The 11,667-nt window shown below is 42.5% G+C and overlaps 2 protein-coding genes across 6 annotated transcripts; one reads left to right on the top strand and one right to left on the bottom strand.

Moving 5' to 3' along the window:
- Positions 1–486: 486 nt before the first annotated feature.
- On the top strand, positions 487–4,773 carry LOC308388374 (uncharacterized protein). 2 transcript variants are annotated; one of them, XM_080869047.1, is made up of 2 exons: positions 487–798; positions 1,983–4,773. In XM_080869047.1, exons 1-2 carry the CDS (start codon positions 600–602, stop codon positions 3,572–3,574), a joined length of 1,791 nt encoding a protein of 596 aa, XP_080725173.1. In that variant the 5' UTR covers positions 487–599; the 3' UTR covers positions 3,575–4,773. The 2 variants fall into 2 exon arrangements, with proteins under 2 accessions (XP_080725173.1, XP_080725174.1); XM_080869048.1 differs by lacking the exon at positions 487–798 and adding an exon at positions 813–1,893.
- Positions 4,774–4,899: 126 nt separating this feature from the next.
- hcar2 (hydroxycarboxylic acid receptor 2) lies at positions 4,900–11,212 on the bottom strand. Of its 4 annotated transcripts, XM_080869074.1 has the most exons (3): positions 10,101–11,212; positions 9,859–9,964; positions 4,900–9,067 (listed from the first exon to the last, which is right to left on the bottom strand). In XM_080869074.1, the coding sequence occupies exon 3, from the start codon at positions 8,065–8,067 to the stop codon at positions 7,183–7,185; it is 885 nt and encodes a 294-aa protein (XP_080725200.1). In that variant the 5' UTR covers positions 8,068–9,067; positions 9,859–9,964; positions 10,101–11,212; the 3' UTR covers positions 4,900–7,182. The 4 variants fall into 4 exon arrangements, with proteins under 4 accessions (XP_080725200.1, XP_080725197.1, XP_080725199.1 ...); XM_080869071.1 differs by having other exon boundaries at positions 4,900–8,117; positions 8,996–11,212; XM_080869073.1 differs by having other exon boundaries at positions 9,859–11,212.
- Positions 11,213–11,667: the final 455 nt, after the last annotated feature.

Here is an 11,667-nt window from a genome sequence, read left to right as displayed (position 1 = left end):
TATCTCTAAATGGCATTAATATTATTAGCATTAGCACTCGGTTAGCTTCGTTAGCAGTTAGCAAACACATTAACTGCAGTAACTCATAGCAAGAGTTTGCTAACGAATAACTGATGTTTTACTGAAGCTTTTATTCCCTGTTACCATTTTTATACCGTTAAGTTGGTTTATATATTTAACATATAAATATGAATCCCAGGAACTGCTTTGTTACCTATACTCTAGAAATTTATTAGCATTATTAGCATCAGGATGGCCTTTGGTATCAAAATATTAGTATTACCTAACATTTTAGGTGAACATCCTTGCCGCTGGGGTAATGCGGATTATTACTGCTCCTACAAGTACGTTTGTTGCTGTTAAAGAAACTTTAACACTATTGTACAAACACAAACAGTCAATTGCCCTCCACACCAGCAGGGGCGCTACAAACCTGGGAGTCGTCTTACAAGCAGAATCGTCCTCTCCTCGCTGTCTCTGCTTTGTTTGTTCCGCACACGGCAGCAGGGTCGCACACACCCACTTTTACCCAGAGACTTTCAACCTTGCGCAAACACACATCTGGTGAAGTGTGTGCAGCTGTGTCCGCTCAGGCTACAATGGCCAAGACCGTGGATCTAAAAACGTTCCTAGAGTCTTCACTGAATGAGATTTTTAAAGCCACGGTGAGCGACATCCTGGACTCAGTCGACCGGACACTGTCCGAGTACCAGGGCACAATACAAAGGATCGAGTCTGAAAACGAGGGCCTGAAGCGGCTGCTTTTTGCACAGACAAGCACAGAGTCTGCACCTGGAGGTATGGTGACCTGCTGTCGCTCATGACATGTTAGTTAAAGCATGCCCTGGACCATCATCAGATAGACTTATGTACAAGGGAACCACGTGACACTATACCCATGAACATTTACATGCAAATAATGGAGCTGTGCATGTTTTACAGCTACAACTTCAGCTGATTACTTTACTTCTTTGACTGGAAGCTCAGGTTTAGTTTGGAGACAAAGTTAGACAAGTGAGGTTGAGATGGTTTGATGAGGGATAGTGGATATACTGGACAAAGGATGATGAAGAGCTGGGGCTACCAGGCAGGAGGAAAAGAGGAAGACCTCAAAGGAGAATCGTAGATGTAGTGAAGGAGGACATGGCAGAGGGTTGGTGTGACAGAGGAGAATGCTAGGGACAGAGAGGAAGCAGATGTTCAACTGTGGTGACACCTACAGGGAGCAGCCGGAAGAAGAAAATAAAATATGAGAAGAAAACTGAATCCTCTATCAATTATGAATATTAAACTTAACTTATTTCAACTGTTTGTTGCCAAAAGAATGACTGAATAATTGGCAAAACTGTCCAATTATTTATCAGTAAAGAACACAGCAATTAGTTTCAGTGCCAAAATGTTTATGAGGTAAAAAGCAGATTTTGTGCTAAGAGGTTTAGGCCTTCCCCCAAATAAAATGACCATAATTATAAAATAAACAAACAAACAAACAATAGTTTAAGCAGTTGGATTTATATATTTGTGCATAAAATAGATTTTTGATGCGCAAATTCACCGCACAATGCATTTATAGCCAACGCTGTAAAGGACAATTATGTCTACTGTAATATGTAGTAGTAATACTGTGTATAGTATGGATGCTAATTAGTATAGAACCAGCAAAAAATACAGTACAATGTAAACGTCTTGAGCAACCTATCATTTATTTATATTTTTTGCCAGAAAAAATTGAAAGTAGATGCAGGGATTTATTGAAACATGTGCAAACATAGCAAGAAAGTACTGTTGCCTCACAGCAAGGTCCTGAGTTCAAATCGACCATCTGGCCGGGGCTTTTCAGTGTGCAGTTTGATGTTCTCCCACAGTCCAGAGACATGCAGTCAGTGGGGTTAGGTCAGTTCTACTTACTAATGTATACTATTCATACATTTAGCTGTGTTAAAAGCTGCTGCTTTGCTCATTATTTTGCTTGAAATTCACAGATCTACATGAAGAAGAGGCCACTGAAAACTTCTCAGCTGCAGAATGGGGGAGTCATCCCAATGGTATGTTCAAGGTGTCCATATGCAGCAGTGACAAGAAGAGCGTCAAGAGGAAGAGCAAAGAAAAGATGAGGGGGGAGTTGCCACCTTCAACCCTTTTTCTGCAGACTAACCACACAGTACAGCATCTGTGTGTGAACTCAACAGGTATGGAAACTGGGATATCCATAAAGTCAGATATGGAGGAAAGCCAGGCTATTGATCTCTCTCAGGCGTCAGTGCTTCTGAATATGACAATGAAGCCAATAAAAAATGAGAGCACAGAGGTCAGGTGTGACAGTCGTGATGAATACGCACATCAGCAGCCATCCCCGGGGCCCAGGCATGAGTACGGTGGTGATGAAGGCGATGTTAAAGTCACCATTGTTTCAGATCAATACATGCAGGACGGTCAGTTCATAAAGACTGAGGAAGAGGAGCAGAATGGGGACAGTTTCCACCAGCATGAACTGAAGTATGCGTCAAAAAATTACCCAGAAGCAGAGGGGGATTCAGCGGTGGGGACGAGGCATGTGTCTGAGCCAGAAGCAGTGACCCCTAAAGGAGACGATTTACCTGCTGTTCCTGTAGAGGAGTTTTTAGAAGTTTGTGACAACTTTTTGCGTTGTCCCACCTGTCCCAAAACGTTTAGTCGAGCGACCTCGCTCAACATTCACATCAAGACCCACAGCGGCGAGAAGGCTCACAGCTGCAGCTACTGCGGAAAATGCTTCAGCCGGGCCGACCTCCTCAAAGCCCACAAGCGCACTCACACGGGAGAAAGACCCTACAGCTGCAATCTGTGCAGTAAAACCTACGCTCACCCCAGCCAGCTCCGGATACACAAACGCAGCCACACCGGAGAGAAGCCATATTGTTGTTCGCATTGCGGGAAACGCTTCAACGAACACAACCAGCTGAAAGTCCACCTGCGGACCCACACCGGGGAGAGGCCATACGGCTGCCAGGAGTGTGGCAAAACATTCAGCAACGCGGGAAACCTGCGCATCCATGAGCGGATCCACACCGGTGAGAAGCCGTATTGCTGCGCCCAGTGTGGTAAGAGGTTCAATGGCCTGGGTGACCTGAAAACACATTACAGGATCCACACTGGAGAGAGGCCGTACAGCTGCGAGCTGTGCAAGAAGACCTTCAGCCAGGCGGGCCACCTCACCATCCACATGCGGATGCACACGGGGGAAAGACCGTACAGCTGCAACGAGTGCGGCAAGAAGTTTACAGTGGCCAGCAGCCTTAAATTGCACCAGAGGACTCACACGGGCGAGAAGGAGTACAGCTGCTCATACTGTAGCAAGAACTTTAGCAGGTCCGGTCACCTGAAGAGACATGAGCTAGTCCACACCAAGGAGAAGATCTTCCTCTGTAGTCAGTGCGGGAAGACCTACACTGACCAGTCCTCCCTGAAGAAGCACCTGAAGATGCACGTAACAAAAGAGCAGGAGGCTCAGAGTGAAGGAGACACGTGTCGGGCTGAAAGGAACTCGGAACGACCCGCAGCCTCAGAGATGCTTTCAGACACTCTTAGAAATTAAAACTGTAGGAGGTGAGTCATTTAAAAACTGACAATGAGTGCTGTATGTGACTGTAGTCAATGCGATAATGGTACACTTACAAGCTTTTTTAGGGCTTTTTAAGCACATCTAGCTGCCTACTTCTGCAGACGGAGTTTGAGTGTACTACATGTAAATGAGATGCATGAGCTGTCACCTTTTATATCTCAGCTTAGGGGGAATTCCAGTGAAAGGATGTGAGACAAGACGCTGAGTAAGTGGCGGATTTCTAACTTGATCAGAAAGCAGAAAAAAAACTTGCATTTACATAAGCAACAGAGCCAGTTGTGACTTCAGGTGCCAAAGTCGTCTAGAGCCACTAAGCACAAACTCCTAATGTAAATGCTGTACTGCTAGTGTCTCATAAATTCTCCATCTATTGAAAAAACAAAATCCAGTTCAGGGTTGCAAGGGCGCTGGTCACGACTCCATCACTTGGCTTATCATAATTAAAAAACTTAAAATGTAATAGAAAATAAAAGCCAAACTATCCGGCCTGCAGATTTGAACACACCGCCCTCTCTAGGATCATATATGTTGACCATATATGAATGCTTATAAAACAATAATATTGTTACATTGTCATAATATGGTTGTAATAAAGGAAAAAATGTGCATATAATAATCTTATAGTATTTCTTACTGGTGCTTGTCACATAAATATAAAGATTTTAGATGGTCTTTAAAAACTACAAACATTCTTAGTGTCGTTGCACTGAGGGATCTTCCAGGATTGTTGATCCAGTTTTCCAGAGAGTTGATTGGTCAGTGGAGTTTGATCTGAAAGATTATTCCCTCTGGAGTTACCGTAGTGATAAACCCCCAGTGATATACCCCCGTTAACCACGTGTTTCAGCATGAACCCCGTTAATGCTAAAACACAGGGTTAATCCTGAAGTTACCTTGATAAGCCCAAATCCTGCTTCATTGTATGAACCTCTAAAGCCTCATCTGCAGAAAAAAAATCTATCATTTAATTCTGGCATGAAAACAACAGACTGAAGGTTTCTTCACAGTACTGCAGTACTGTGAGCTGTGGTTAAAAGCTCTGAAAAGCCTGTAAGTGGAACTGAAGTTAACATTAATTTGTGCAACTACTGATACTGGTGTGTGTGTGTGTGTGTGTGTGTGTGTGTGTGTGTGTGTGTGTGTGTGTGTGTGTGTGTGTGTGTGTGTGTGTGTGTGTGTGTGTGTGTGTGTTCAGTGCAATACACTGTTGTCCAGTCTGTGCTGTATTAATGTATTGTCAATGGAAGAAAATCTGTTTCCTTTGTAGCCCTGTCTGTCATAACACACTGTTTTTTTTAATGTACCTCTATGTTACCATTATGGTGACTTGTTTTTAAAAATGCTTTACTTTGAAAGACAAATTATTGACTTTGTTTAAGACACTAAGTCGTTGCTACAAGATTAACTTCAACAGTGGCTCTGTCTAAAATTTTTAATTTAACCAGAATAACACTATAATTATGTCACTCACAGGCACATTCACTTAATAATAAGCAGCGTGGTCAAATTAGATTAATTTAATGCTGTATATAGCTTTAACTATAGAGTTAGCACATGATCCTTTGACCTGAGAGGAATGTATCTGTGTAATAACGTCACTAAAAGAATGTTTCTATAAATATTGTAACTGTTTTGTAAGTCATGCTGATCTTAGAGGATTAGCTTAGGCTTGCTAACAGTTACATTACGGCTGGGTAAAAGCCCATCTTCATGATTGTTGTGGGACCTGCTTGTTGTATATCAGTTTATATGAACAGATTTGTCCGCCTGTGTGCTACTTAAAGCCTGTTTGTGTGATCTGTGTCTAAATTAAAGAGATGCATTAACGAAAACAGATTTTCATGTTTTATTGAGCTTTTATACGTTTAAAAAAAAAGCACAAAAAACACAGAAACATTCAAACGCATTCAGTGCACGATGAAAATAAAACACACCACAGTGTGGTATTCAGATTGTGGTAAGGTGAACTGATTTTACTTTCACTGAAGTGTCTCATGCATTGATAGGTATGTAACAGTGCTAGAATCCAGGTGTGCAATGCTTGCAGAAACATAAAGACTGGGCTGTAAGCGCAGCTAGAGTGATTTCTACTAAACAAATGTGAGAAAATTGGAGCTTCATTTTTGGATTTTAATACATTTAGAAAAAAAACCCGCCTAAGAGTTACTGAGTGTAGGTTTTACTGATAATTTTAAAAAAAAAGTTTATTTTAAAATCATAAAATAAAGAGCCTTGAATAATTAGATAATAGCTTCTGTGCAAAATGGTTACACATTCCCTGTCTTCTAGGTTCAAGTCCTTTCAGCCATTGTGGTGGCAGATTTCTTTTCTCGTGTATTAATCACATATTTAATCATATCACATTAGTTACAGTAATATCACTTTCTCACTTTACTATAGTAAGAGCACTCCATTGTAATGGGAGACGTTAAACAGATAGTGGGACTCCTTCTGCTTATCAGGGATCAAGCAGAAAACAAGGTCATAATTGGCTCTGTGAGGGAGGAGGTATAGCCCCCCCCCGTGAGAGGGCCAACATGTAAGAGTTTGTGGAATGTTCTTTGTCTGTGTCTCTGTATATAAGATGTTAGGGCGGTGGCCACAATTCAGATGGACCTAGTGTTTCACTGGGATGCTCTCTCCACATTGCAGTGCGTTTACTAAACCCACTTCAAATCAAGCTCACTGGGTGTGTTGCAGGTTATTGTTAGATTTTCCACAACACCATCAAATGTTCCACTGCTGCTACCAGTATCAAGTATTTGTGTGAATTTAAAGGGAAGATCATGGCACCGTGAATTTTAAGGGAGGCTGCATGTGAAAATTTATCATCTTTATGAAAGGGATTTATGACCTGTTGCCTCATCGCGGTCAGACTGCAGGTATCTGAGGTTTGAATATGTAAAATATTGCCAAAAGGAAGCGGCGACATCATCTCACCAACGTGTACTCATATCTGTCCACCATTGTTTTTGCCTGATTTCCAAACATGATATTTTATCGCTGGTGTTCCTCGTTGCCTTAAATGCAATTAGTCTCTGTTGTCTGCGCTCATGTGCATTAGATTCCTTGTAGTTTGCGACTCAAACTGAGGACATGGCTACACGCGAGGACGAAAAGGGCATGCATGTTTATTTAATCAGATATATAAAGAAATAGGTGTGCATGGTTTTCTTTTAAAAAATTGAATTAAAGAAAATGTTACAGTGGCAGAGTGAAATCACATAAAGTGTCACAGCACACCTACTGACAGCACCCACTGTAACTGCTGTTTGAGGGTGTCACTAACTAACCTCTAAGATACTCATTCCTTTATTAATTATCCTATGAAATCTAGTAAAATAACAATGATTTTTATAACTTCCCACAGCCCTTAAAGATGTATTATTTCAGAGCTATCTGTAGGTCTGACCTTTCTTGTTAATTAAACCAAGAACTTCAAAATTCTGGGGTCTTGTAGGGCGCTTAGATCTATTTACCTCATTGGTAAATGTTTCATTAATCATAATTTTCAACATGCAATCAAGCAGGAGCAGTACATTTGTTCGAATACATCCAACATACATGTAGCCCCGCTGGATTTAAGTGTTGCTCCTCTGGCTGCAGGTGATGCTCCATGGCAGCCCCTCCTTGGACAGATACAGCACAGGCTGAATGGTGCTGCTGAAGTCCATCAAGCCGAAGGCGATGTAGTGAATATAGCAGCGAAACACATCGGGGGAAAAGTACTCTTTGAACGGGAAGAGTGCGACAGGTGGGAAGTAGTTGAACACTATGATGGCCAGGATAATGAGGACCATCTTGAAGGCTTTCTTCTTCACGGGATGCATGGCATCTCCGCCAGGCCGCGACTGCCTCAGCACCCAGAGGATCGCTACGTTGCAGTACACCATGAAGGCGAACGCTCCGAGGATCATCACCGTGAAAACCTTGTCGAAGTTAACAATGTTTCCTGCGCATTTGGCAGCTGCGTAGACCAGAATGATCAGCCAGACCACAATGGCCAGGACTGCCCTGTGCAGACGGTCTTTGAGCTTAGTGAAGATGATGGGGTGGACCACGGCCATGTAGCGGTCCAGGCAGATGCAAGAAAGGAAGAGGGGCGAGGAGTCTTTGATGCCGTAGAAGAAGCGCAGGACGTACCAGGTGCTGGTAGTCGTGGTGAGGAAGACGAGGTTTACGAGCTCCAGGGGAGGGATGAGACAGAAGAGGACGTCCAGAACTGCCAGATGAAGGATGAAGATGTCAGAGGTGGAAGAGTCGCGTTTGTTCTTGTGGATGAGCCACAGCACCGTGACGTTGGCTGGGATGCCTAGGAACATGTTAGTGAACTGCAGGCTCAGATACCAGATAAGTACGGCAGGCATGTTTCTGCAGGACTCATACACTGTCTTCTCAACCGCAGTGGAGTTGAGCGGTCTGTGAGAGATGAAGAGCAGAGACGAATTGATGTAGAAAACCTCCATGACCTCTCAACTAGATCAGAAAGGGAAGTATTGAGAAGATGTGCAAAGATCTGTAAGATAAGAGGCCAGCAAGGCCCGTTAGAATCAAGAGTCAAGCAGGAACACAGTATTGAAGTGTTTCAGGGTGATGGTTGGTAGAGGCGAGTTGACATAGAGCTGTTGCTATCCTACTGCTGCTTTAACATTTTACTTTACTGTGTCTCTTTAAGCTTAAGTTATGTGTGGCTAATTTTGTTGCTATATTGGGAGTTATACTGTCACAATACATGCGTTTGCATTTACAGCAGCACGGCACCTATTTTTGTATTTTTGACACTTGAGCCAGAGATAAATGAACGCGTGAAGAATAACCTCTTCAATACCCAAGTGAACATCCTGATGCTGCAAGTAAAACTGAAGTCTTATTTAATTTTTTTTTTTACTAATAACAGCTGGCTAATGTTAGAAATATCATAAACAGAATGAGTTACAGCTGATTAATTCAGTAATGATACACCTCTCACCCTTTATTCATATTGTTATGAACAGAAATCGTCTTACCTTTCAGCCTCTTTTGCCTTTAACTGTTCAAGTATGACACCCTCAATAGCCTCGCAACCTCATATACAAAGTTTTTACACCCCCCCACAGAGCTGTGACGAGACTGTGCATAATATTATCAAACGTTCAATAAACAGCTGCTGGAATTGTGTGTGTGGGTTTGTGCATGTTTCCATGCACCACACCATTTCTATTTGTGGCATGTAAATGTGCAGCCTAAGCTGAACAGAGCTCCATTTCATGTAGAACAAAAGTGCTCATAAAGGTTGCAGCGCTAGCGAATGAAGAAAACATGGCCACCAAGACTTATGAGCTAACACAGGATGCAGACACTTAAGCAAAACTGTTTCTACTGTAATCTAGCGATCAGGAGTTACCGGGTGCTCACCTGATTAATGTCTTCCTGAAGCGGCTGGTGCCCAAAATCTCCACGAATCATTCATGTGTCTCCTGTTTACCTCTAAATGATTAAGAAACATATGAAGGAACATGAGCCAACACTTCGGGGATCATCCAATCACAGCGTGGAGATGAGGGCGTGGAGGCTGAGGCTTTCCCTCTGGATGCCACGATGTCTTTTTGGGCCCGCGTGCACCACCTTTAAAATTAACACTGACAAAACTAACGCAAGTAATTTCTCAAATGGGTGAAAGGTAGTTGAAGCGGTTTGAAATAAACAGCTAAAGGGAAAGAAAAACAGGTTAAAACAAAGATTAAGGGAGGAGCAGATGTTGCGGCAAGTCGTCATCCATTCACAGCGATTGGCAATGATGCAACAAACTAATGGTGCCTGACGGAAAATCGGCAGTAAACAACTGATGCAACAGTCCAGAAAAATCACTTCTGATTGGTGTAACATGTGTAACAGGTTACATGAGACTGTCAGGTTTCACGGTGTGATGTCTACCGGGTGGGTTATCAAGCACGCCAAATGGGGGACGCGTCCCTATTCCTACTGAAATACTGCACGTCACCTCACGCAGTGATTCACAGTTACACCATGAATGCTTTGAGGATCTATGGAGACCTTTGATGTGGAGGATTACAGAATTACCTCTCAGGTGACCTTTGACCTTTTCGCAACTAATCACAATTAATTTAAAAGACCGCTGTGAAGTTTACAGTCTCTGAATATGTAAATGCCTGTAAATCATTCTGTCAGTCCCTTCATGGCGTCCTGCTCGTTTATAGCGTTTCATTGGTTTGGGTTGTTTGAACAGCTTTACAAGGTGCCTGCTGAGGTTTGCTTACCTTTGAGTTTGAGTGTGTGTGTGTGTGTGTGTGTTGTTGTCAGGTATACAGGAGGTGTTTCTCCCTCATGAAAGATGGAAGATTTCCACAGGTTTGCTCTGATACTCTATCATCAGAAAGAACAAAAGCAGATGGCAATGAAAGCAACATGTCAGCTGTTTTCTGAATCCAGACACTTTTTGTGGCTTCACATAACTTTTAAATGAATATTAGTGTTTTTCATCAAGTTCAAAGACTCTTACCTTGGTCATATTGTAGAGCATAATCCTTTATATCTATGCTGTTCCTGTGCAGATAATGATCACACTGATATCCCTCATCGGTGTCAGTTGTCGGTGTCGACGGTGACTCGAGTATAAGTTAGACTTGGCGAGCCTCCTTGTGCGCACACAGACCTGTCCAGGAACAGCGTGATTTTCCACATCTGTTGCATCGTATGACCATCTGGCTGCGAGCAGTTTGACATTAAACGTCACACTGAGTTACATTGTTTGGACCGCCAAGGTTTCGCAGTCCATGACAGTGCAGCGTCTTTATAAAGTATTTTATTTACAATTTTTTCTAGGAGAAAATAGTGTGAATTGGGAACAACTTGTTAGAAGGATCACATTCATTCTTTAACAAAGCGTGAACTCTCTTAGGCAGCTTTCCTGTATTTTGTTTAAATAGTTTTCTGGAATAGTTTTCCAGGCTTCTTCAAAGCTCTTCTTTGGATGTTGGATGCCTTTTGTTCTGTTCTCTGTCCACATGATCCCACACTGCTTCAATAATGATGAGGTCTGGGCTCTGGGGAGGCCAATCCACGAATGCTTCACTGTTTTTCTATCCAGTTATATTTGTACTGCATTTGCTATGTGTTTGGGATCATTGTCGTGCTAAAAAATGAAGCCATTGCCAATAAAACGTTTTCCAGATGGTATTGCACAGTGGATCAGAATTTGACGGCACTTTTCTGTGTTCATAATTCTGTAGATTTTCACAAGATCTCCAACACCTTTGACTGAAATGAAGCCAGAGGCAGAGCCTCCACCTGTTGTCACTGGTTTTCAGTCCAGTTTTTGTGATGTTTGGCATACCTCAGGCGTTTCTCCACCTTTCCACTGAAGCTATTTCTGAAGTGCTTTCAGTGAACAGTAGATGGATCCACTGAAGGTCTAGATAGCCTGCATTTGTATAGCGCTTTTCTAGTCCCTAAGGACCCCAAAGCGCTTCACACTACATTCAGTCATTCACCCATTCACACACACTGGCGATGGCAAGCTACATTGTAGCCACAGCTGCCCTGGGGCGCACTGATAGATGTATCGCTCAGTCCTGTGTCAGGTCTTTGTCTTATTTATTAAGGTAATGAACTTTAGATACTGTACGTTTTCAGTAGATAGGATTCATTTTATTCCTCGTGGTTCTTTTTTGTCCTCCACTTGGACAGACTGCACACCACACTGAGATATGCCAAGTTTTCAGTTAATAGCTCTTTGGGAATCAGCTTGTTGATGCACAAATACTGTTTTATGCCTGTCAAACTGTGCTATCTTTGGCATTTTTTGCAGATTGAACTAAAGACATGGAAATAAATCATGCATTTTTGCAACAGGCTGCTAGTACCAAAGTTATGTGTAGACACAACAATGGTTCCTCCCTTGGATTAGGTTCCTTTAAATGATGCTCAGTTGGTCCCAAGGGGTCCAAAGTGCGCCAAGAAAATATCTGCCACACCATTACAGCACCACAAACCTAAATATTCATGTACGGTGCAACAAATTCTGACCCTACCATCCAAATAAACACCAGAAACCAGGAAAAAAAAAA

This window comes from Rhamphochromis sp. 'chilingali' (genome assembly GCF_963969265.1).
Source record: "Rhamphochromis sp. 'chilingali' genome assembly, chromosome: 2".
NCBI lineage: Eukaryota > Metazoa > Chordata > Actinopteri > Cichliformes > Cichlidae > Rhamphochromis > Rhamphochromis sp. 'chilingali'.
This window is presented reverse-complemented; position numbering and strand designations above follow the sequence as displayed.